The sequence below is a fragment of the Centroberyx affinis genome, unplaced genomic scaffold, assembly GCF_046629955.1.
Source record: "Centroberyx affinis isolate AG114_WGS23_722 - 3 ecotype Tasmania unplaced genomic scaffold, CSIRO-AGI_Caff_v1 ptg002437l_1, whole genome shotgun sequence".
In the NCBI taxonomy this organism is placed as follows: Eukaryota; Metazoa; Chordata; class Actinopteri; order Beryciformes; family Berycidae; genus Centroberyx; species Centroberyx affinis.
The window spans coordinates 386,709-413,597 of NW_027280680.1; the positions used below are offsets into that span (position 1 = coordinate 386,709).

Consider the following 26,889-nt stretch of genomic DNA (forward strand, 5'->3'; position numbering starts at 1 on the left):
AGAGTCATTGCTTCCAGGGTTGGGGGCTCCAGTGGATGGAAAATACTTTAATTTTGCTCCTGTGGGGTGTCTTTGTGGCTCAGTTGCCTAAGGTGCAAATCATGTAACCGTGTCATTCTGGGTTTGAATCCAGCCCAGGACGTTTGTTACATGTCCCTCTCCCATCTTTCCTGTCACTCTATACTGTCCATTGTCCAATAAAGCAGAAATGACAAAAAATCTTTATTATCTAAAATTTCACTATTATTTAATTGAAAAGTTTTTCATCAAGATAATGTACAGTATAACACTCATTATTCATACCATGTGTCACTCACGATTATCTCTTTACCTACAGTGCAGAAACTTTTGGTACTTTGTAACATCTGCAACAAAAACTCCTCCTGGGACAAAATCCCATTCAGTTGCGGGCCGTCAATCCGTTTGTGGGTGTGATATGAAACAGTTTGAGAATCCCTGGGGAAGCGAGAAACAGGAGAGTAGTTTAAGCAGTTTTCAAAACACCCATGATAAACTCCAGGCTTATTAATCCAAGCTGTCAGATTGTGTGAGATGCACAGCGACACTCCTTATCTTTGATCAAATTTGTCAGATCATGTCAGCCAGGATCATAGGGTGCACAGGCAGGCAGCGCTGACACATTTAGAATAGAGCTTGGATATGTTCAGACAAACCACTTAGGCTTAAACACCAATTAAGCCCCATGCACTACTAACATCTGTGGTCTATTAGATTGTCACCCATCACTATTAGGAGACACTAGGAGCCCTCTGGCATTCTGGGAAAATAATTACATTCTTTCTGCATCATAATTACTGCCTTGAAAGTGTTTCTTTCCAACACTAACAAAGCAGGCTCTTACTCTCTCTCTGTCTCCCTCTCTCTCTCTCCCGAAGCTCTGCCTTTCTCATCTCTTGTCTGTCGTCTCTCCAGACACTAATGAAGTGGTTTAATCTTGTGACTCCAGAGGAAGTGTCAGCAGAGAACTGCATTAATTATGCTTTTTGTATGTCTAAGTTTAATGTTTAGCGAGACATTCTTAGAACAGACCTACCGTATAAACATGTTTGCATCTCAACTCACTATTGCTCTGTGACTTGACAAACTGTAAGGATTCGCATGGGGTTTGGGGCCATGCATAGGCTAATTAGAGAAAACAAAACATATACAGTTTTGTGGTCTGAAAGTTTCAATAGCAGTGCATCAATGTCCCAGTGGCAATTTTTATTCAACTCTATGAATCCATTCAGATTTCTTACCATCTTGAATCTATTCTTGTTTAATCCACTATTTTCCTATTTTACTAGTGCTGCTGTGTTGATCTAGTAAAAAAACAACAATAGGAATACATTTGTATATTTTTTTCCTACAAACATATGAACCTGGCTGCAGATTTTGTAGCAAGTTGGTATGAAAAACCTGAAAGACACAAAGTGAGTTTGAGTCATTAAACAGTTCCAGTAGAGTAAATATAGCAAATAGCCTATCTGTTATTCCTGGCACGTGACTTTTGTTTAGCACCCGCTAACCACTCACAACTGGGTCTATTTATGCAGTCACTCTACTTTGATTTATCCTTTGCTTTCTTCCGAGTGTTCATTTGGATTACATTTCTTTGACTTTGCCTTACTGCATTCATGGAAAGATGACAGTCGTGGCAGTTCCTTTTACAAAGCAGCCAGGGAGCAAGCCACAGAGATGGCACTTCCTGAGGATTCAACCTATTGACTTAAGATGCTCTTAGCTTTCCAGAATAAAGTGTCCTGCTTCCTTTTTATATCTGTCCCTGCTGTTTCTCTTTCATTTATTTCTCTTCTTCTCTCTTTAAGGCTTTTACAACTATTTTCCTAGTTGGACCATGGTGTTAAAATGAGGCATGACTGTTACAGATTGGATGTTTCTTTAGCACTCCCTGTAGGAGCCGATAATGTAATAACTGCCGGATATTGTAATAACCTGTCAAAATGTGATAAAAATGTCCCTCTAAATGGGTTGAAAACGTAATAAACCCTGTTAACGTAATACATTGCTGGATAAAACATCACTTTATTACATTAACCAGTTATTATCACTTCATAAAGGTTGCAATATATTTTTAGCTGATGGTGTAACAATAACATTTGACTAATAATGTAATAACTCAAATTATTGCATTCTTCTTATTCTTACAGGTTATTACATTACATATTATCATTATTATTGTTATTGTTATTGACTAATAATGTAATAACATCTGTTATTACCCTTACAGAAAAACCACATGAATTTCACATGTGGAAAAATCCCAAATGAAACACATCACATCACATCACATCACATGGGCAATGTGGTTCTGAGACATTTTCACGTGCTCCACATGTTATAACATGATTATATGTGATAAAACATGTGTGCACATGTGGAAAAACATGGGAAATTCATATGTTTTTCAACAGTTGAAAATATGTTACACCCCTTATGAAGTAATAATCACTGGTTAATATAATAATTTGATGTTATTACATTATTTAGCTATTTATTACATTAACAGATTTTTACATATTTGGCTCATTTAGAGGGCCATCTTTATTATATTTTGAAAGGTTATTACATTGGCAGTTGTAACACTATCAGTTGCCATACCCCTTCCCCTTGTAGCATAAACTTTTCTATCCATAGTTTCCAAATAAAACATTTATTGACACAGACTGAAATGATCCCATTTTCAAGCGGCAGGGCTGGAGTAGAATTTCATAAACATTTCCTCAGTGCCGATTCCTTTCAGTGGCGGTGATCAAACCCCCACAGTCAGCATGAAGAGGCCCCTCCATGAGGCGAGCATCCTGTCGCACTGCACTCACTGACCGTTGCTCCTAAAAGGTTCTTTTGAATACCAACTCAGAATGCTTCAATGACAGTGAAGACCTTTTGAGAAATTTGCTTTCATGTTTACCAGTGGTGGTACTTTAGGTGTGCTAGCTGCCTTTGTTAATGCGGCTGTTTACTGCAGTTTACAAATAGAAACATCTTGTTAGAGAGAACACTGTCACATTCACTTTTAAGGAGAGAAAGTTTCAGGACTAGAAAAAAACAGCTTTCCATTGACATTGATGAACACAGCCTTTTGGGAGCAATGCTGTCCTGCTGTGTAGTGAGTTGAGTGCAAGAGATAAATGAAGGAATCGTTTTCTTTTTTTTTCCTCATCATTTTCTGTTTTGAGCTTCATCTTTCTCGGGATAGCAAGCATCGAGAGGCGAGATATTGCACCCGATAGGTTAAGGGGACACTGGTTCTTTTAAAGCGTAGTGGGCGATACCGCAACTTGTGTGGATGATGGGCGAGTTGAGTTCATATGGAAGCCCGTGACCTTACAGGACCAATATCCACTGTACCAAGACCTCTCCTCAGGGAGGCAGTGAACACGCAGCACTTACCACCCAATACCACTCAACCAACACATACTTCACACAGACCGCGCCACACACATGCGCAGACATGCACACACACTACAAAAATGCTACACACACAAATAAAGTACTACACACACACACATACACATATATACACAATCAGTGTGAGCAAATGAGCAAACGCCACACTCGTCTCGCACCATCAGCATCAAAATCTGCTCTCTTTGCCAAGGTCAATCTGGCAAGATGGAGGGTATCCCCTGCGCACACACAGTCATCAACATAGACACAAAGAGACAGACAGACATAGACAGACAAACTGACAGATAGACAAACAGACACACACACGCTCACACACACACACACACACACACGCACACCCCCGGACCACCCTACAGTGTACTTGAGCTACAGCCATAACTCAGTCTGCAAGGTAGCTGTACCATGAAAGTGTAGGCAGCAGTTTCCATATCATGCATGTATTATTTATGAGCGTTTGTATGTCTCGCTGCTGGTGATGTATGCAAATGTATACATTAAGAGGTGGTGGCTCTTCATTTCTGTCTGTTAGAGGAAGTGTCTGCCTTCTTATCACTCTGCTATTAAAATAGCAAGGCTGTGGGGCGGACATCCATCTTGTCCTTTAAATGGCATGCGTGTGTGTGTGTGTGTGTGTGTGTGCGGATCTGTGTGTACTTACCACGTGCTTGTGTGCTTGTGTGTTTGTGCACTTATCTGTACTCGCGACTGCAATCAGAACCATGAGTGGTTGGCAATTTCAAAAAGAGAAATTGAAGTGAGGGCTGGAGTGGAGGGAGAAAAGCATGCCAGCCTGCAAAGCTAAGATGAAGTGAAGCGTCCTTGATGAGAATCATTTTGATTATTCCTGACATAGGTAAAGGAAATAGCATCGTAATTACTGCCTTGCTATTTCATGTGGAATTGGTGCACTCTTTTAACACAGATATCCCCATGTATCTGTCTGTGTGTTTGTGTGTGTGTGTGTGTGTGTGTGTGTGTTGAGGCAGCATCAGCAAGGTGGGCATTCTTGTCTTAAGGGCCCTCATGGTGCGATAAAAATGTTTTTTACTGTCACGGAAGTGCTGCTTCTGCATTTATATTTCACCATTAGAACACAGCCCTGCTGGATGTGTGCGTGTGTGTGCGTGTGTGTGTGTGCGTGGTAGTGTGTGCGTGTGTGTGTGTGTGTGCGTGTGTATCTATTTATGTCTGTGGTTGATGCATCTATGTCTATGTTTTTTGTGTTTTATACAATCATACTCAAATCCTACTTTCTTGGCCTATATCTGTGCATACAAGTTTAATTTTTAGGGTGTGGTACATGTTTGGGTTCCTGACTGTGTAGGGCTTTGAAAGATGAACATTAGCAAATTATGGAGGGTGAATGAGAGCAGGCTTAGACCATCAGTGTCTGAGAGGAGAGATGACCATATATTATGGAACATTTTCTGTCACAATAAATGACCACATCTAATGATAAATTCTTACTAAATGATCTGAATGAACAAATAATGAATGCTCACATCATCAGATAACCCTATCCCTAATGAATATTCACATCAAATAATGAAAAGCCAAAAGAACATGAAGAACAAAAGAACAAATCAAATAAATAACCCTTCACACATGAATTTAGGAACAACTAATCAATAAATGAACAAACAACCTCATTGAATTTATGTGTTAAGGTGAATTTTGATGTCATGTAAATTTGTATGTTAAGGTGTATAATATAATCACTTCAATCTTGCTGTTTCAACTTCACGTTCACACACCTGCCATTTTGACCTCACAGTACTGGTGTGTTTTGTATTAGAGATTAGGGTGATGTGTTTTTGCGTCCCAGTGTGTGCGTCTCAGGGACAGTGGGTGACAGACTCTCTCCCTGTGTGTGGCCATTGCGGTGTGAGCACCAAGGACATGCAGTGGAGGGTGGAGCGGGTGATTTGTCTCTTAGGATTGAACTCATCTCCTTGGTTTCCCGCAGGCCTCTCCTCCCACTCCGTTCTCTGCATGCTGTCTTATTTTGAAGGTGAAAAGCATTTTTCTAGTGTTTGCATAGCATCCATTTTGGCTGTTATAGCTGATTGTGTTTTGTGAATTTGCAGTGTAAATGATGTGTGCTCGCAAATGGACACAGACACATCTACACACAAAGCACATTCACACTCACATTCGATTTTAACTTGGAAAAGAAAAACCCCACAATGCTTGAGTTTCCTCTGAGACACAAAGACCCTTTTGGCCCATGGAGCTGAGGACATTGTGCTAATACAATGCTACTTTCTGTGAATGCTTTCTTGGTCTATTATAGCCGCAACAAACATAAACACAGAGGCCCATATTTAACACCATACTGGCCTTTACTTGAACTGCAGCAACGCAGAACAAAACAAAAGGAAACATCAGCTCACTTGGTGGATTTCTGTCCATTCTAGGCCTCTCATCTGACTGCCTGCTCAAACAGTGTTTTGTTTATATCTGTTTATTTTCCCTCGGCCAGAGGGCAATCTTGATAAGGTGTGTCGAGAGAATATTTTGTTTCCATCTCTGAAATAGCTGATTTTAATCTCTGAGCTGATGCAACAAATCAGTAGAGGAGAAGAGATGCTCTTAATGTGGAAATTGACAAAATACCCTCAAAAATGTAACCAAAAACTATTAACGCAAAAATAAAATAAAGTAAAATAAAATGAAATATGTTATGGCATGTAAATCAAGAAAAATCAACCAGTGATCATGTAGAATGTCTGATCTCATTTACTCTCATTACTCTCATTTTTACCTATACGCAGCAATGAGACTGCTGGGTCCCTGTAGAAATGTTATTTGTGTGCCAACGGCCAAGTAATCCAGAAGCCATCGAGCGTCCAGCGGCTGCCATCAGCCGCCAATTGTTAAGGGAATACTTCCTTTGAAGTCAGTAAAAGCTGCTGTGCTGCCCATCACATCCACAATAGCGGTGTCCTCAAAAAACATCCAGGCCCAATTCTCTGTGGCTGGCAGAACAGAATAAAGATGCTGGCGCTGTAATAACTTTGCATCATGTCCAGCAAGCCGAGCAACAACCCTGTGTTTTTTGGTTTGTTTTTAGGAAGGACACAGTGAAAGTTATTCAAATTATTAACAATGAACTACATTTTTAATCTTTCCACTCAACTCATTTTTGTTCTTCTTATCCTATCTAGCACTTCCCCTACTACTGTCCCCTTTCTCCCCCCTTCTCTTCATCATTCTGTCAGTCTCAGTCTCGTCATTTAGCAGTCTGTGAGTCCTGCTAAATGATTAGTAAGCCCACAAGTGAATGTGTGCAAAGCCTCTTCCACTCCATCGGCTTAGTGAGCAGTAAGCTTAAACACACCTCGCTAAACTCCCCGACACGCACACACGCACACGCACAGGTATTCCTCGGCGAAGTGAGCAAATTCATTCCAAGGACACCTTCTAAGTCTCCACATATTCTTAGACATTATTGGTATTATTCCCTTGATGATATGTGTCAACGTATGCACACATGCAAACAAACAGGTACACTACAACAAATGCACACACGCACACTCAGTCACACCCAGAATAAGCCTCAGCCCTTCCTGTCTTCCTAAGTCGTGGCTCATCAGATAGGATTCAGTGTGTAAGGTCCAACCAATAAAAAGCCCAAATATTCTATTAAGTGTAAATCCTCTCCGCTGGTGGAGCCAGATTAGGACTAGACAAACACTGCCAAGTCAGTCAAGCCCACACCGGGACTACTGCCAACAGGAGGCCCCACAGATATTGGTGTGTCACTGTGAGTGCATATGTGTGTGTGTGTGTGTGTGTGTGTGTGTGTGTGTATGTGTACAGGCAGCAAAGAACCCCAGTGTTGCCATTAGCAGGCAGGGGGATGAGCGGACTAAAGCCCTGATACGTGCTGCTCATTGTAATGGGAAGACAGTGTGTCAGGGATCTGAGTGGGGTGCAGCTGCAAAACACAACCTTTGTTCTATGTGTATGTGTACGCTTGTGTGTGTGTGTGTGTGTGTGTGTGTGTGTGTGTATGTCTTTCTGTCTGTCTGCCTGTGTATGTGCTGTGTCCTTATCTGTGTCTGTATGGGTGCACACGCACATGCACACCTGTGTACAACGGCATAAAAATGCGCAGCCTATTCATGTTACTGACTTTTTAACACTTATGAATACATTCCCAGTTACACTGATGTGTAGCTGCCTTGTCGGTTTGTTTAGCCCCATCACTGTGGAGTCTGTGTTTATTTAGTAATGGTAGCTCTGTAGCTTCTCTGCACACTGCAGGCGCAGACAGCTGCAATGTTTTAGGCAGAACAGACATGGATTTCTATCGCTGGCCCTAAGGCTGCTCATTAGAATTCAGCACACCTCTCTCAAACCTCCCTCCATCTCTTTCTCATCTTCCCCTTCCTCTCTCCCCCCCCTCACTTTTTTTTTTTTTCTATCTTGCTGCCTGTCTCACACATTGGAAGAGGGTGCTTAGAGCAAAGGGGTGAAGCATTGGTCAGCCATCATAACAATGAATGTGTGAGCTGCATACACAGCATTTCACACTCAGTGAAAACTGTCTAAACACGCGCAAAGTCAACCGCTGTGCCCACACACACACACACACACACACACATCAGATTTGTGTTGTTATATTGCTGTTGACGGCTTTACAAAATACAGTTTTATATAGCAACTGTTCAAAATTATGTCTCATTCACACACATGCACACTTTAACACACACACACACACTAAGGCTTTTCACACCACTTCAGTTGCACAGAGAATGCATTCTGATCCATCAGGGGCTGAATTTCAGTGCGAGAATGCGGGTATTGCGCATAATTTCATCGATTCCCGCAATTCTAGCACTTATATTGCGGGAAATTCCTGCACACATTTACAGCGATGTCTAATAATGTTCGGCCAACGTTTGCACCGGTGGGGAACGGTGCGGAATGCGGGACGACTGGCCGGAAGCGCTGCATCAGACGGACCGACAACACACTTGGCGCTCTCTCTCCCTTTCTCTCTACAAGGCTGCGAGCCCCCTCTGCTGTTGCAGCATCTCTCGCTAGCATATACAGACAGGTTTCGTTTACATGGAGCCTTTTAATCAGAATAGCAGCCCAGTCAGAATAAAAATGCCTCATATAAACACCTCAATCAGAATAAACTGGCCCGATCCGAATTCAGTTTCATTCGGTTTGAGAGGGGTGGTTTAAAACCCTTTCATAATCCGGTCGATGGATAAAATTTCATCATGTAAACGCTCATTCCGATCACTTTCTTTATCTCGCGTCTTCCTGCACACGCTCGCGCATTTAACGTAAGTGACGTCAATTACGTCACGCTTTTTTTCCGGGAGGATTCGAATGGATGTGCTTGTTATTAACTCCGGGGCGCTCAGGCTTGATGTAGGCGGTGCAGCCCGTTTTTTTTTAAATCAAGTCCTGACTCTGCCTCTCTGGGCCAGTTTCGGTTTACAGCGGTGAAAATTACAAATATGAAAAAAATTACAAATGGAGCCAATCATTGCGAGGGCAAAACAAAACGTCTTTTTCTGACACTTCTGGAGTCGTATGTTTTGATAAAACTGTTGCTTCAGCAGACAGAACAGCAGTAAAGAAATAACCGACGCAGGACCATCATTTAAAAACGTAAGCCCATGTTAGAGTGCTGGATTCGGTGTTTTGCGTATGTCAGAAACTTTTATTCTGATTATATACTGTGGAGCGTGTAAACGCACATCTTAATGCGATCGTTATATTTAGCGCTCATGTAAACACTTGCGTGGCAATCTTCCTTCGGAATGATTTCATTCAGAATGAAAAAAAGGGGAACCCGCTCAGAAAAAAAACACCGGACCCCAAAAGGACTAGCTATTACTACAACCCCCCCACCCCCCCACCCCCAAAGTGTATAAATTCCCCCTATGTGAAGCCATTTAAGGGGGGAATCCCCCCCCCCCATTTTGAAAAATTAATTTCAGGCACTGTACATTCATTGCTAGTGTCTGCTGGACCCAGCCTTATCTTAAGTAGGTGTGTGTGTGTGTGTGTGTGTGTATGTGTGTGTGTGTGGTTTTGTGTGGGCGTTATTGTCCCAGGCTAATTGAGCAATTCCACGATGGGAGCAGTGGTGTTTAAGGTCAGGGACGATATGTATTCTCCTAGAGCAGTTAAAAAGCCAACACTTTCATAATTACCCTGCTTTTATCTATGCCACAGCTAGAAGTCCATACACACACACACTCACACACACCCCCACAAACACCCAGAAGCACACGTATTGCAAAACATAATGTCCGGATATTGTATACAAACACCCACACTCACCTGTATACACATGCTGGACCCACTCACTTCATTGAAATGGCCTTTTTCATTTATAATCTTCCTGTAGGAGGAAACTGTGTGCTGAGAATCTCACAAAGCCATGTCTGGGAAGACACATTGAGCCTGTCATAAACTATTGAGTTCAATGATACCTTTGAGATGTACAGATGTCTGTTCATATCCATCTATGTCAATGTGCTGTTATGTGTGTAGGCAGTTATTTTCTGTTTATCAGTGACAATACAGTTTATCTCTTAGTTTATTTAAGACATTAACAACGATTCAATATAGGGCTGGGCGATATGGACCAAAAATCATATCTCGGTATTTTTAGGCTGAATGGCAATACACAATATATATCTCGGTATTTTCTATGATGTGGGCTAAATGTTCAGTTGTAAGTAGGGCTGGGCGATATGGACAAAATCAAATATCACAATATTTTTGACCAAATACTTCGATATCGATATTGCGACAATGTTGTAGGGATGACTATTGGTGCTTTCACAAAATATTTACACAATGAGATTTTTGATAAATAATCATCAGTAATGTGGATATAATGACTAAGTGGGTAAAGGCAAATAATAGAACAGCTAGAACAGTCTGGTAAGTTCAGAAAATGACATCACATTACTGTAATGCAGCCTTTAAAACCAGGAAAAGACAACACTTATGCCATATCACGATATTACGATATCCAAAATCTAAGACGATATCTAGTCTCATATCATGATATCGATATAATATCGATATATTGCCCAGCCCTAATTCAATATTAGATTTGAGAGTTGGAACTATAGACTGTACAAAATGGGTTGCGACCAATACTCATTTCATTTATTTGAACTCAGACCCAAAAGCCTATGTGTTTGTATGTGTGTGTGTGTGTGTGTGTGTGTGTGTGTGTGCTAGATTGAATTTGTGAGCAAACGCCAACATTGGTGGCCCTGTTTGTTTGTTCCATGCAGACGTTCTGTGAGTGTGTGCCGAGCTCCTCCCAGCTCAAACACCGCTGGTCAGACTCAGAAACTGCCAGAGAGACCCCACCCAAGGTAAGGGCTTGTCACCATGACGTACACACACACACACACACACACACACACACATGCAGGCACACGCAAACACACATATGCTTTTGTTGCATGGCTGATATCACAATAACAGAATAACTTTTCATTACAATGCATTTAATTTTTGTCAGTAATAATTGCATTAGCAGCTTTATTGTAATCCAATTATTGATGTATGTCTGATCTCCAGAACAAAAATTAAGTTAGGAGAATTAGAGTTGTTAGGAGAGAGAGATATTAGATCCTCATTTCTTTTTCCATATACTGACAATACAGTTTATTGAGTTCTTCGCTATCTGAAACCCAATATCTACACCAGGATATTTGATCTCTCCAAATCAGAGTTTGAGTTTGAGTTTCCTGGAACAAATAACAGAGAGTGATTGAGAGCCCCGCACCTACTGCAGTGTATACACCATCCCTATCTCTCTCCATCTTCATATATGTCTCTCTCTTCTTATACATTCCTCCGCCGTCCTTTCAATGAAAAAAAGCAGGAGCACATTACGAATAATGAGCTGCTCACCTGCATGGGGGATTAGGTATCATTGACGATTCCCATCACAATCCGCTTTCTTCACTGCTTTGGTGATGGCAGTGTGAGGGATTATTGCATATTACACATCACATTTTGCCACCGAGCAGCGGTGATGGCACAACCTCGACTCAAGGACCCAAACACACGAGCTTTAGATGGGATTAAGGCCCCCCGGATCCTTTGAACGGAGCAGAGTGATCGCGGCTGCATCTGCAAGAAGAGTAGAATAGAAGAGCAGAATTTTGGAAGAAGCTATATATTGAATACTGATGTGAATCTGTTACTGAAGCTCCAGTTGGATGAACTGACTGTGGGTTTGGTGGATATGCTCGTCTGTGAGCCTGTGTGTATGTGCGTTAGGCCTGCTATGCATATGCATCCACATTCACAGTTGAAGTATGTGTTTGTGCCTTTGTGTGTGTGTGTGTGTGTGTGTTGATTGGAGTGGCGTCAACATGAATTCTTCATCTTGTGTTTGAATAAGTTTTTGTGTGTGCTTGTGTGCATATATAGGCTATATATGTCTGTGTGTGTGAGCATATGTGTGTGTGTGTGTGTGTGTGTGTCTGTGTGTGTGAGTGTGAGAGAGAGAGAGAGAGAGAGAGAGAGAGATTGTGAGACTCTTGCTGTTTCCCTGCCGATCTAATGAGCAGACAAAGCCTTTCGTCCAAGATCTGTCTGCCAACACTGCTGCGTGGGAGGACATCATCATTTCCATAGGGAGGATCCCTCTCTCTCTCTCTCTCTCTCTCTCTCTCTCCATCTATCTATCTATCCCAATACCCCCGTTGTCCCCTCAAATCCCATTGTGTGGCATGTGTGGAGACACGAGAGGATTTGAAACTCAGCTACTAATTACAGACTGGACTCCCACTGCGAGATTGAGAGCTTCATTTACAAAAACAGTGTTAAGAGGCTGTGTGTGTGTGTTCCATTCGCAGTGTCATAACACTACTACAGAGTTGGAGAGAGAGAGAGAGAGGGACAGAGAGAGAGAGAGAGAGAGAGAGAGAGAGATCATGTATTATGCTGGGACGAGGGAGTTGATGTTGTAGTTTCGGTTTATTCTCCATCTAAGAATTAAACAAGGCAGCCACTACACCTCCTCTCTTCACTGTCACACTATGTGTGTCTCTTTCTTCCTCCAGTCCATTCTCTCTGTCTCCCTGTCTGTATGAGTCAGGTATGTGTTAGCTCTGGGTGTCCCTTTGTCAGCATAACCGGGCCATCATAAATCCTCTCCATATTAAGTCAATGATCAGGATCCTAGCTATGAATATTTAGTGTGGTGCTGGAGATGGCTTTCACCGACGTCTTAGCCCGCTGGCGACAGAGCTCAATGAAACTGTTTTAATGTTACACTGCTGCGACTCTGCAGGGTGAGGCCATTACACGCACTTTATGTAGAGCAGATGCGCACACACCTACACATAGGCACACACACACATTCACACACACACTCACGCAATCACTTAGTTGCACCTGCACTCAACACGTACAGGAAAAAACACTGCTTGGCATGCAGAGAGAGATTTTATAGTGCAGTCAGTGTCTACATGTTGAGTTTAAGCAAGGAGACAAAAAGATTTGTTATTTGTGACAATACACCCCTAGAGCTGTTTTCTGTGATGATGCATTTGGGTGAAAAAAATAAAACTGGAGGAAATGGAATGGTGCTGTTAGAAGCAATGCTCAGAATTTTTGATGTGCAATGCACTCATGAGTTTGCACGTCTGTAGCCAGTATTTGGCAGGAAAGGTCTGTGGGTAAATTGTGTGTGTATGTCAGGGTAGGAATTTCACGGCGGCCACAATGGCCATGGCCGCTATGAGTCAGAAACAGTCTCAAACTTACGGTAGAAACGTGAGTAACTAAAATCTGCCGTTTTTGGCGAAAATAACATAAGCCTTGGTGAAATATTTTGGCAAGAACAGATTTTTGTCAGTGTGACTGTAAAATGTGAAGTTTGACTGCGACGTTTCTCTGGAAATGGCGGACGTTGTATCGTTCCAATCGTGGTGCATTTAGTGTCATTGGAAAGCTCGGAATTTCTAGTTTCCAGCAATACCAAGCAAGCATGTTATTGTAGACTGACGAGAAAATTATCCCGGATCTTTTGATCACAACTTGCTCTTATATTTACGAAGTTTATATTCGTACGACTTTTTTGTTAAAATACTTTGTAATAAGACATAGTTTGGACAACATACAATTGGTTTACGGATTGTGAAAGCTGAAGACCCCATGTTTTCAAAACAGTATAACATTCATATCTTCTATTAATATTTGTAGGATCCAAATCCTCTTATTTCACTCAATGGCCTTTGTGCCCTGGCATGTGTCCTTTGTACCCTAAAAACATTTGTGACACCAAAGGCCAAATGGCGAAATTCCAAGCCTGGTGTATGTATGTATCCAAGTTACCATGTTTTGGTTGCATGTGCATCAGAAATTAAGGTCATGCTTTTCTGTTGCAGCTGGGGAAGAAACATGGTGGTGTATGTATACATACAGTACATACAGTACATATACATACATATGTGTGTGTGTGTGTGTGTGTGTGTGTGTGTGTGTGTGTGTATGTGTGTGGCAGTGGCGGTGGCAGATTGTGCTCTCTCTGGGGGGTGTGATTCTCTCCGTAACCCCAGTGTTATTTTCTTGGCAGCCAAATTTACTGCGGCCCCTGTGTTCTGGACACCGCTGGCATGCATGGAACCACTGTCACTGCAATCTGCCTCTAGGCTCTGTTTCTCTCAAATGAGTTGGAAACTGTGTACACGTGTACGTACACACACACACAGACACACACACAGCCACACACACACACACACACACACACACACACACTCTCACAATTCCGGTAAACACAATCCACGCTCATATACAATTCGAATATCCTATTTCTATTATTTTAGACTTGTGAACCTGGGCTACTTCTTCAAACTAGAATCACAATAGCGGAGACAAATTGTGAATGCGTGTGTGTGTGTGTGTGTGTACAGGTGTACACAGATTCCAACTCATTTGAGAGGAAGACAGCCTAAATGTCTTTCAATGACTGAAATGACAGTGATTCTTTGTGGAGACAGTGACTGTACCCAGGATGAATTCATGTGGATTTGGCAACATTTTCTAGTTCAAATTCTATCAGTCGACAATATTCATTTACTGGCAGTGGAAGGATTTGCCTCTTGATGGTTCCACAGATGGCTAGGTTTGTTGTGTAGTATTGACAGAACCATCTAAGGTTATATGAGTAAGGTAGGTTTTCTGTTATATGGTAGATTTTTGCTTCAAAGGCATGTAATGGCCCACACCCACACAGCTCGTTGCTGTGACCTTTTTTCATCTGCCCAAAGAGTGTGGGTAAACACAGCGGACACGAGTGTTCTTGGAAGACACAATTGATTTCCCAGAGATTAAAGCAGCCATAAAACTCTATCATAAAGCAGACCATTAGCTGTCTATTAGTATGGTTCACTGTGCTTGTGCAGCCAATTTACATATTAATTAGCTTGCTCTCACACACGCTTTCACATACTAACAGATAACACATGCACACACACGCGTGCGCACGCACACACAAACATACAAACCAACAAGCTATCCTTTGAAAGTTCACTCCAAGACATTCACAGAAACACACACACACACACACACACACACACACACACACACCTCTGCTCACACGTTCTCTCAGAGAGCACATCACATCCAGCAAAAAACAGGAGCAGTGGCTGATTCATTTGAAGGAAGATACAGGGGAGCTAGGCATCGTTAATCATGCATAGGTAGGCCATATTGCTCTCTGCTATCCACTGCTGCTTCTCTTGTCCTGAGTGGCAAGATGGCGCTGGATTATAAAGGCATGCAGGCCTTTTATAGCACACAGTTAATGACACTATAACACTGGTAGTTTTGCCTTTTTCTCTGACAGAACGCTGCTCTGTTCATCCGTTTGCATCCTACTCTCACTTGTTTTGGCTGTCATTTTCATTTCTCTCTCTTCTTGTTCTTGTTGTCTTTTTTCCTCTCTCTGAAGAGGGAAGAGGGAAGCTAGCTCTCACTTGAGTCTCAGGGTAGGAGCCCCCGCCCCCCCCCCCCCCCACACACACACACACACACACACACACACACACAACACACCCCTCACTACGGAAACTCAAATGACATAGCGAATGTTTAGACAGAAATTGTCTCGTTTGCTTTAGTTTTGTAGAATTTTGATGTTAAACAAGTCTGACAGTTGAAGGAATCTGCATTCTGTTGCTGAGTAAATCATTTGAAACTGTGATTTGACAGATGGGGATATGGTTATAACATTGAGGTAGGAAGCATCTGGCACTGTAAACGTATCCACAGTGATGAATTTAGGATTAAATTAATTTCATTTAGCAATATGCCAGGTGTTTTTCCAACATTTTTGATGTTCTAGCAATTGTGATGTTCTAACAACTGTCTATTTTTCCCTTCCTTCCTTCCTTCCTTCCTTCCTTCCTTCCTTCCTTTGCCCTCTGTTCCTGCTTCTAGAGGATGAGCTGCAGCTACCTGCTCTGCACTATCCTGCTCTTTGTGGCTGTGCTGCTGGCTGTCACCGTAACTGGCACCATCCTCTTTATGAACCACTACCAGGCCCCGCCCATGTCTGATGGCCTACCACACATCTCGACCAATCAGGACGAAGCCAACGCCCTGGTCACCGTGGAGAGGGGCGACGGATCACGCATCAACATCTTCATCGATCCTAACTGTCCCGACTACAACAGCAACTTCTTGCGCTTGGAGGGCGTGCAGACGTCACTGCTGCACTCGCTGACCGACCACGACTCCGACCTGAAGTCGGTGAAGGGCCAGGACCGGGCGCTGCTGGTCAGCCTGGCTGAGGAGGTGGCCAAGCTGTCAGCCCACGCTGGGCAACTGAAAATGGACTATGAGTCTCTACGCAGGGGGCAGGGAAGCCTGGGGCAAGACCTAAACACACTGCAGACTGAGCAGGGACGCCTCATACAGGTGAGACACACACACACACACACACACACACACACACACACACATAAACATGACACAAATGCCACAATAGGACACAATAGGACACAATCACATCATTGTACGGTCACAGAGAAAAAAACACCAAGGTCAGAGCTATCTCTTCTGACGCACAATATTACACCAGGATGATGATGATGATAATGACCATGAGGATGAGGATGAAGACAATGGTGACAATAGAACTTCAGCGTGTTTCTGTATATGCCATTGTATTCCAAGTTGTATTTACCTTTGCACAGTTTGTGTAGGACCTAGGCAACAGTTGCTCACACTGTCAGATGCACAAGCACGCACAGCATATTATATGCACTGTAACAGCAGGTTATAGTGTGTAAGAACACAGTTGCCTAAGAACCTCTGGACGTTGTTCCATGGCCAGTCGTCTGCACCCAGAACCCCTGACATTACAGCTGATACAGGGGAAATATATACACCTATTATACCTATTACTTGCACACATTACATATTACAGGCAAGCAAAAACACAGAAAAATGATTAACATTAACAAAATGAAAGGTTTATAGGGGCATTTATTGGCATTCCAGGCATTCATTAAATGCCTGGAATTATTGGAATGTGCTTTTTCACATATCTCTCCTCTCCTCTTATTCCTCATAGTGTAATATAATAAGCAATAACCACTATGTTTAAGATGAACTAAATGTAAAAAAAATCCTCCTATTCTCCAACCCACACTTACAGCATCGGATGTTTTTATGACCAAATCTCCCACACAAATTGGTTGAATTTCAAGCAGTTGTCCATGGGCTTTTTCCTTTCACATCGGCCTGGCACTGCAGCTTCTCCCTGGAGTGAGGGCAGCGTGACACTTGTCAACACATTCAAATTGCAAAGACAAAGACAACTGCTGTTTCTACCGGTGATTTTCATTCTTGTGTAACGAGTCGGCCCTTCTGTCTCCATCAGTACATTATGTGAAGGCAGTCTACCGGATTGTGGATTGCCTGTCTGTTCTATCCAACTGTGCCATCGTGTGCCATCATCCAAATCCAATTAAATGTCGCAACCTCCATCAGACTCCATCGGGTCAGGATTTAATAGCAGAGCAAGTGCTTCCTCCGCATCCATTTGCTTGTTGTTGCCATACTGTAATTTATTTAACTCTGCTGTAAACTCTGTCTGTGAGCTTTACTTCAGGTGAGAGCTTTACCTTTCCATAGTTACAACAGCCACAATTATTGATCTCTCACCAAAGCATTCATCATATTCATAAGGCTATTGATCTAAAGGCATAGGAATAATGTGTGAAAATGGTTTAGATGAGTTTTGCGCCAGTCATTCAAGTGTTGAAAATTGTCTGGAGGAGGAGAGGGAGAGACATTCACACCTGGGTACCAACATCCTGTAAACTGTTGTAAATTGTGGTATTGCAAAACCTGTTTGTGTTTATTTTTCAATTTGTATATTAGAATTGTGAAAATGCAGGCCTTTACAGTCCAAATATTTAGGAAAAGTAAAAGGAAAGTAAAAGGAAGGATGAGACCATTGCATTTACAGTGTTGGAGACATTTAATTTAAAAACGGCTAGTGTCATTAGCCCATTGCCTTTCTAATGTTAAAATTTCCCCTTACCCAAGACAGGCAATTCAATTGTGTGTAAACCCACTTTGATAATGTGTGCTTGCCTGTGTATAAAACAAAGCTCATCACACAGAGAAGAAATGATTAATGTAGCCATCATTACTCCTCCCAGCTTTATACTCAGCAATGTTCATTTGACTCCTTGTCAACAAGTTTGCATCTAAAATGTAATTATTGTTTTCCATTCCTTTATATTAGTATCCCTCTGATCTTCTTATTTGTATCTGCAACCGGCAGCTAGTACAGGTTGGTTTGTCGGCCGTCTGTTCGTCCCAGAAATTTCAAAAAAATCTTGCATTTACAGGAGTGATGGACTCAGGAGAGACTTTCCTATCGACTGGTTATGTCATTCAAGCCCCTCCCACTTTCCTGATTGGCTGTCTTGATCCCAAAGTAGCATTTACATAAGTGACAGATCATCACCTTCAGGAGAGCAATCCTCAAGCTGCATTGAGATTTGTTATGGCTCGTCGGACTGGAGAGTGTGTCCTATCGATTGATGATTTAAGTTCCTCCCCCTTTCCTGATTGTCTGTTTTTTAGACATTATCTATTGATCCTGAAGTTTCACTGTCATGAGTGATACCTAATCGGACTCAGGAGGGTTTCCTATTGATGGGTGATGTCATTTAAGTCCTTCCCTCTTTCCCAATCTTTCAGTCTGTCCCAGAAATTTGAAAAAAAACAAAATCGTGTTGCTTTTCATCATCTATATCTATTGATCCCAAAGTCACATTGATATGAGTGATGGTTCAAGATTCCTATTGATTAGTGATGTCATTTTAGCCCCCCCTTTTCCTGATTGGCTTTATTTTGATCATCTTACTGTCAGAGTAGGAATTTTACGGCATCGTTGCCTCTCGCTCTGGCCGTGATGTCCGTACGCCCCTACAGCCACCATGGCATTTGTGCCCTACTACTGTCAACATCTCGAGGTTGCTTTAAAAGCGTCAGTGGCCTCTTAGAACTGCAGCAGTCCTTGTAGCTTGGATTGGCAGTGCACATGTCCGCACCAGCATCACATCGCATCAAAGCCACTAGCAGGCTACATTAAATTCATTTCGGAAAGAAAACAGGAGTGCAACTGAGAAGGACTATATGCAGGTAAGCAAGCTAGCTAGTTATCGATAGATAGATAGCTGACTTATTTAGTGCTTAACTGAATCAAACCTCTCTGTTTTCAATACCACTTAACGTTAATACTTAATACGTTAGTAACTTACTTCGATACAGCCACCAGATGGCGACGAAGAGCCAGAGCTCCCACCATAGAGCTCCAGTCTGTCTGGACTGAAGTGGCTGGTGAAAATCTCAAACTTATGGTAGAAACGTGAGTAACTAAAATCTGCCGTTTTGGCAAAAATAACACAAGCCTTGGTGAAATATTTTGGCAAGAACATAGATTTTTGTCAGTGTGACTGTAAAATGTGAAGTTTGATTGCTACCTTTCCCCGGAAATGGCGGACGTTGTATCGATCCAATCGTGGTGCGTTTAGGGTCATTGGAAAGCTCGGAATTTCTAGTTTCCAGCAATACCAAGCAAGCATGTTATTGTAGACTGACGAGAAAATTATCCCGGATCTTTTGATCACAACTTGCTCTTATATTTACAAAGTTTATATTTGTGCGACTTTATTGTTAAAATACTTATAAGTAATAAGACATAGTTTGGACAACATAGAATTGGTTTACAGATTGTGAAAGATGAAGACCCCATGTTTTCAAAACAGTATAACATTCATATCTTCTATTAATATTTGTAGGATCCAAATCCTCTTATTTCACTCAATGGCCTTTGTGCCCTGGCATGTGGCCTTTGTGCCCTAAAAAATTTTGTGACACCGAAGGCCAAATGGCCTTGCCCCTAAAATGACGAAATTCTAAGCCTGCTTACTGTATATCTATTGATCCCCAAGTCGCTTTGAGATGTTTGATTGTTCATATCTGTTGATCCCAAAATTGCATAGCATGAATGATGGTTTGTTGGACTCAGGAGTTTTGTGTTGAAGTAATTTATGCCACTGCCCTTTTCCTTATTAGCTGTTTTGTTTGTATTGTCTATATCTATTGATCCCAAAGTTGCGCTGATAAGAGATATGGCTCGTCAGACTCAGGAGAGACTTTCCTATTCATCGGTGATGCCATCCCATCCCAAAGCATATGAGCATAATAGTTGTCTTCAATGTCATTTAAGCTCCTTCCCTATTGGCTATTTTTTGATCACCTATGTCTATCTCAAAATCATATTGAGATCTCGACGGACTCAGGACAGAGTTCCCCATTGATTGGTGATGTCATTAATGATAATCCTCTTTCCAGATTGGCTGTTTTTCATTGTCTACATCTATTGATCACAAAGTTGCATTACAATAAGTGAACCCAGTATGCAGGATAAACATCTCCTCAAGCTGTATGAAAAAAAAAAAGATCTAACAGTTATGTGATGGGAGCAGGATACATTGTTTGAAATAATCAATGAACTGTATCAGGGTTTTGTATTTGGTTTCCTAGAGCCAAATAGAATTGAATTATGAATTATCACAAAATACGTACTTGTTTTGTGACCGCATTGTTTTTGGCTACAGAACATGGAGAGGGAATAAAAAGTTTGTAAACTAGGAGAGGATTGTTGCGTGTGATTCTCTTCTCCTTCCCTGCTGCAGTTGTAGTTGGAATTGATTATTAGATAAGGAGGGAAAAAGACTTTCATATTTTAGGGTTATTGTATTCCTCTCACAAATCCAAAAGGGGTACTGCTCCAAGACTCCAGACCTTCTCAGGACTAACACTTTTACTTTTAGGGTGTAGAGAAAGACTTGATATGCTATCTCTAATTAGTGCTCTGTGCACCAGGCAGAGATGGTGCCATGGTTTGACCATTCCAAGTAATTTATTGTAAATTGTGTATACAATTTATTGTATAGATTGTGTTGAAATTCAAGGCCAAAGGATGCTAGTTAATGGCATTCATTAGAGATATCACAAAAATAAGTGTTCCAGCAAAATCAAAACACTTTCTTTCATTATCCAATGCCAGCTCGACCACGTTAATTTGACTTTATACTGCATGAACCTAGTAATACCTAGGTTTACCTGCAAATAGTGCCGATGTTGATTTTGAATTCTAAATTTGCCAGCTGTGAGGAGGGTAGGTGAGAATACACACTGCTGTATATATCTAGCACTGTGTCTGAAGAAGCCTGTTGCTGATTAGGCTGTGGGGGGAAGGAATGCCCATCATGATGCAAGAAATTGACAACAATTTGCACATTCATTCTGAGAGATAACAGAATGTTTGCCAGTATGTGTAAGACAGAGTGCAGAGTGTTTGGATGACAACATAATTAGACACCCATTCAGTTTCGCACTGTCCACATTGATTTATTGACTACACATACTGTAAATGTGCATGAAATTGTTCACACTACATGCTGTTTTTATTTAGGCCCATCACACTCAGTCTCTCTAGTCTATATTGAATAGATTTCATAGCTGACAGCCATACAGCTAACACAATGAAACACATTCCCCTTCTGCCAGTCCCTTCTTTTAGCCAGAGCTCCGCAGCTCAGGTTCAGTATTGTTAAAGAAATCACTCAAACACTCACAGTATTGGTCTGTTTTGCTTCTGTGGCCTTAGGTAGCAGAGTGCTGATTGGTTGACCAAAGAGGCCGGCCCCCTAACTGCTGCTATTGTGGTGCTGGTGGCATAGCGCAGCGGGCAGCGAGGCTAAGTGGAGATGGTGCATTGAGACTTCAGGTGATTGATTTCCTCTTTGGAGGCGAGGCGTGCAGTATGCGCAGCCGCTGTTTCTCCCTGACACCCCAGTGTGACTGTGTGATCTATTGGCCGCCTGTGGCCAGGGCTTCTGATTTATACGATGACACAGAGCTGACTATGCCACTGTTAGTAATGGCTCTGTGTGCAGCGCAGCCCCCTGGAGAACAGTTCCACCCTGCAACTCAGAGAGGAACTGTTCCCCATGCCCCTGAGGTGTGGAGCAGGAGGGATCTGATTGGAGTGGGTTTAGGACCAATCTGTTTTGATTCTCCGGTGATGGACACATTCATTTTTCACAGTTTGTGTTCACAATCTCAAATAAGAAGGTACACTCTTGCACATACATTTACATACAGTGATACTGTAGAACAATAAAATATAGGAATGGAACAATGCATTCAGTTAATAGTTCGGTTCAAAATAATACACAATACTGGGGTTACATTTCGATGATATCACAATATTTTGAGGAAAATCTGAATGATGATCATTATGAAAAAATCCCCTTGCACTTCTGAGGCAAAACAAAAGCAGGTGCAAAACATAAACAGGGTGACTAAAGGGCTTATGTAAGCTAAATGTAAAACTTTTTAATGCCATTTCAAATAAAATTATAGATTTCCAAAAATTATATTTCATCTCCAAGTAAGCATGAAGAAACAGATACATTTTTACGACCTCTGAAACCAGACTATTAGACTATTTAGGCTCAAACACAACATTTAACCAAATACCGGTGACTGGAGTTTTTCACTGTGATGTTGCACAGGGTGCAGCATGTTGCTAGTATTCCCTGCAAGGCAAGGCTCTCATACAATGCTCACAAACAGTCTTGTTGCCATTTTCTTCCTTAATTGGACACCCCAAATGCTGCCACACAGCAGACTTCACACTTGATGAAGCAGCCTCAATTTCAGTGTCGCCTGAGTCCATCTTGTCGCCTACTTCTACACATCAGAAACTCTCTGCCAAAGCCAGAAACCAGGAAACTATGACCCCAAAACTGACATCACAGTTTGGAGTCTTGTTGGAGCAAGAGTGGGTGTATCAGGCACGTACCTTACAATCCAATATTTATATATGGCTATGTAAACATATGCAAACATTAGCTAGTTGGCTGTTGTTATAGCAGCATCTTGTAGACTACACTGCTCTGTGTTGTCGCTATGGTTACCACGCACAGAGCGCCAGGTGTTTTTTCTCTTCACATGAGGCGCGGTGAGTGCAGTTTTTCAAGAACTAAGTGTTTGTAAAATATTATTTTTGTGGAAAAGTGACACCCACAACCTCTCAAAATGTTCTGCTAAGGATCTAGGGGCAAACTACTGCCACTGTAGAACAGAAGCCATACTGGAAATCCCATTACTTTCAACTGAGATCATCCTCTTCATAAATATAAAAGGCAAAAGAACTTACCAGCTATTCCCTCAGGGTCTTCATTCAGGTAGGATGAATTCTTGCTTGACATTAATGCATTCAAAGGGAGAGCAGACCAGGAAGAACATGCAACATAATGATTAGGGCTGCATGCTGTGGGAAAAATAAACAATATGTGAATAGATATTGTGATGCAATATGATATATGTGATATAGGGTTTCTTTGCCGCTTTTCCATTGTTATCATCGCTGTCAGTATGATATGAGACAGATTTGACGTGCCAACATGAGGAAAAGTGGGGTGTTTCTTCATACTGTACATGCATTCACCTACTTCACTCACCCAAAAGAGAGCTGGTCCCCTAGTTTGAAATCAACATTCATGGGAGAGTCTCGAACTACCTCTTACCTTCTTTGTGCAAAGCTCCTGTCCATCATCGATGTCACCTTTTCTTGTTTCACTGTTTCTTCACTTTACTTTGGAGGAGCGCCACTCATATGTTGTCTAGAGTCTCTACTGTTTCAGCTGAGGGAGAAGTGGGGCAGTAGCTCACTTCAGCTTTTTTTTGGCTTCTTAACACCATACGCAGGACTGCATTTGCCATCTGGTTTGTGCTTTAGGGCATTCACTGTCATGTCTGGGCATGCACGTTGCTGGTAGTTACCATGTTTAAAGCTTACCTTCCATCCAGGGTATCCAGTGGCTGAAGCAAGATCTCCTAAACACAGATGTCATGACTCAAGAGCTTCTGCCACATCCTCAAACTTAGAGATAGAGAAGTACACTTTGTGCTGGATGGTCTGCTCTGACAAGCCATCCAGACTTGAGCTTATTGTTGGGATTCCAGAAAGTACTATTTTCTGAGCAGAGTTAGCTCTGTCCAGCTGTAGCTCAGTATCATAGGAGAAACCGTGCACAGGAAAGACAATTGGCCATTCAGAGGATCTTAAAGAGGAGAAGGACTCAGGAGAAGACTATCACAGCTACCAAAAGATGAAAAGGATGGGGAGTCAGCTAAGAGGCAGGAGGTGGCAACATCTGAGCACGGAGGGTGCAACGGGATTACAAGGACTGGTCGTAGCCTTGATTGTATCCTTACCCTGAACATCTGATGTTGAGATCAAGTTCATGAATTAATTTCCAAACTCAGGATCCATGAATTGAAACCTGAGTTCCCCTCCAGCCAACTGCCTCTTAATCCCCTGTGAAAGTTCATTGACAGACTGTGGCATCCCATCTGGACGGATCAATTTCTGGGAAATCGTCCTCTCCTAGGATGATTCTGAGCTCAACTGGGAGTAGCCTTTTCACAACAGGTCAGTCTGTGAATGAGCAATGAGGAATTAGATTCTGTGTTTTAACATCATGGGTAAATGTGAGTTTCAGCAGAGTAACGGGACATATCTGAGGGAACAAGAACCTTCTGCTAATTAGCCTGAATATAAACTAACCTGATATGTGTAGCAGTCTTTTCAAAGTGAACCCATTCATAGGGTTTCAACAAAGTAGTCTGCCAAAGGGTTGTCATCCAGCCAGCTAGTTCAAAAAGATCAAACAAGACTGTTTCTCTGGTTGGACATGCACTCAAAGGCTTGGAAATTTTCCCTGTACCACCCACTAAGTATTCTCACTGTGTAACACAGTTTAATAAAATAAACTAAAATAAATTCAGAAGAAATATTTGTATGGTCAACCACAGTTGGTATAATTGAAATTAATTGGAAGAGTAAATCCATAAACTTACCAGTATTTAAGAGCCTATGGAGATCGATAACAGCAAGCTCTCGATATCTGCAGAAAAAAAGGATGTGTCATGTTTTATCACGGTTTATCAAATTAATTTAACTAGATTTATTGTATTATTATTTCATCAACTTGACCTTTCGTCTCCTTAATCTGACATGGCTATGCCTGGATTGGGAGGAGAAGATCACCCAGAGTTCTGGTGCTTTTGTTATCTTAACAAAATAAATAGTTCATTTAGTTAAATTGTTTTGCTGCTTATATCCTAATTAATATTGATAAAATCTTGTTTTTACATATTAAATATTGTATACGCGCTCTAGTTTCTTATTGCATTTCAAAACATATTGGTGACATGGAGTTAATTAGTGAAGTGATGGAATACTACTATTGTGCTTCAGGGTTTGTGTTGTGCTGGTGCTACACCGATGGAGAGGAAAGACAGGGAGAGGAAAGACGGGGAGGAAAGACAGGGGGAGGAAAGACAGGGAGAGGAAAGACAGGGAGAGGAAAGACAGGGAGAGGAAAGACAGGGAGAGGAAAGACATGGGGAGGAAAGACAGGGATAGCTTTTCGACGGCTCCCCTCTCTTCTCCCATTCCCTCCCCCGGGCTCCACTTGACTGGACAGTGGCTCTCAGTGCGCTGGAAGCCTGTGTGTCACTATGAGACCAAGGATCTGTTGACATGCTCAAAGCGGAGGAAGGGGTTATGCTGTGATCAGACCTCACTGGCATCAGCTAAACCAACTGCTTTGAGGGTCAACATAATAGCATTTCCAAAAAGTTGCTAGATTTGTTAGTCGCTGTTGACATGGGGAGTGGGGGGTGAAAAGTTGGCAACAGTGGCATGCAGGATTTGCTAGCATGGCATTGCATCAAACAAAGAAAATGAAAACTAATATTGCAACCCAGCATCAAATTGCTTGACAGCAACACTGCAACAATGCACTTAACAAATCTGTTGCATTAGATAGATGTTTACCTACCAGTTCCAGCCTTGCGACTCCTGTCAGTTCTGCACCACTCTGCACCCCCACAGGACACGCATCTCTAGATTCCACACGTTTAACATCTGGTTCAGGCCAAGGAGAGCACACATTATTGTTTCAACATAAATTAATCTACTACTCCAACGCTGTGATTGAAGTAGGTATATTTTTTGAAATACAATTATGTTTAAACACAAAACATGAAATAAATACTGGACTAGAAAAAATGAATTTGAAAAAGTGAAACCATCAACCAGCAAGAAGCCTGTTCTTTTTTTGTGTGTGTGTGTATGAATCATGTATGTGTGTTCCAACTTAAAACTGTTGATGTTGATGATTCATATTTCTGGAGACAGCGATTCCAATCTCCAGAAATATGAATTCAGCTTCAAAAGGGACATCATCTTGCCACTGGCGGCATAATTGGGGTGCACCTTGCAACTCTGCACCTCCCAGATTCCTCTAGGGAGAAGGTTGGCGCAGCCGGTCTGTCAGTGTGCCATGGCAGAGAGAGCGCTGCTTTGAAAGGAAATGAGAGGAGCTGATTTGATTGGCCGTAATAGACGTCAGCACCTACTGCACCTACTGGTAACTGATTTCTCCTAATCCAACCTTTTTTACAACTGCGCCACAGGTGCGGCACTGCTGCAATTTTTTTTTTCTTTTTACTAAAAATCCATTGGTCACACCCAAGTGCGGCAGCGCCTTTGCTTGCACCTTTATTCACTAAAATAGTGCCCCTAATGTTAAGTATAGTTGTGTAACTGACTGTGAGAGCCACTGGAAAGGCTGTCTAATGAGAGCTAATTTTGATCCTAATTGATGTGTCAGTCTTGGCTTAGTGATAAGCCTGCAGACAGCATTCCCCTTCTTCTGTCCCTCCCTTTGCACCCACATCCACATCAAACCTACTGTATGTAGTCTCACACACACGCACGCATGCACACACACACACACACACACACACACACACACACACACACATATGCTC

At 42.0% G+C, this 26,889-nt stretch overlaps 1 protein-coding gene across 3 annotated transcripts in view; it reads left to right on the plus strand.

The window, feature by feature from the left end:
• fibcd1b (fibrinogen C domain containing 1b) overlaps positions 1–26,889 on the plus strand; it is a 98,699-nt gene that overhangs the window by 16,244 nt on the left and 55,566 nt on the right. The window contains exons 2-3 of one of the 3 annotated variants that reach the window (XM_071533829.1): positions 10,716–10,805; positions 15,886–16,365. In XM_071533829.1, coding sequence (XP_071389930.1) covers positions 10,716–10,805; positions 15,886–16,365 — 570 coding nt within the window. The remainder of the gene's footprint in view (positions 1–10,715; positions 10,806–15,885; positions 16,366–26,889) is intronic. The other 2 variants (XM_071533830.1, XM_071533831.1) reach the window with 2 other exon arrangements.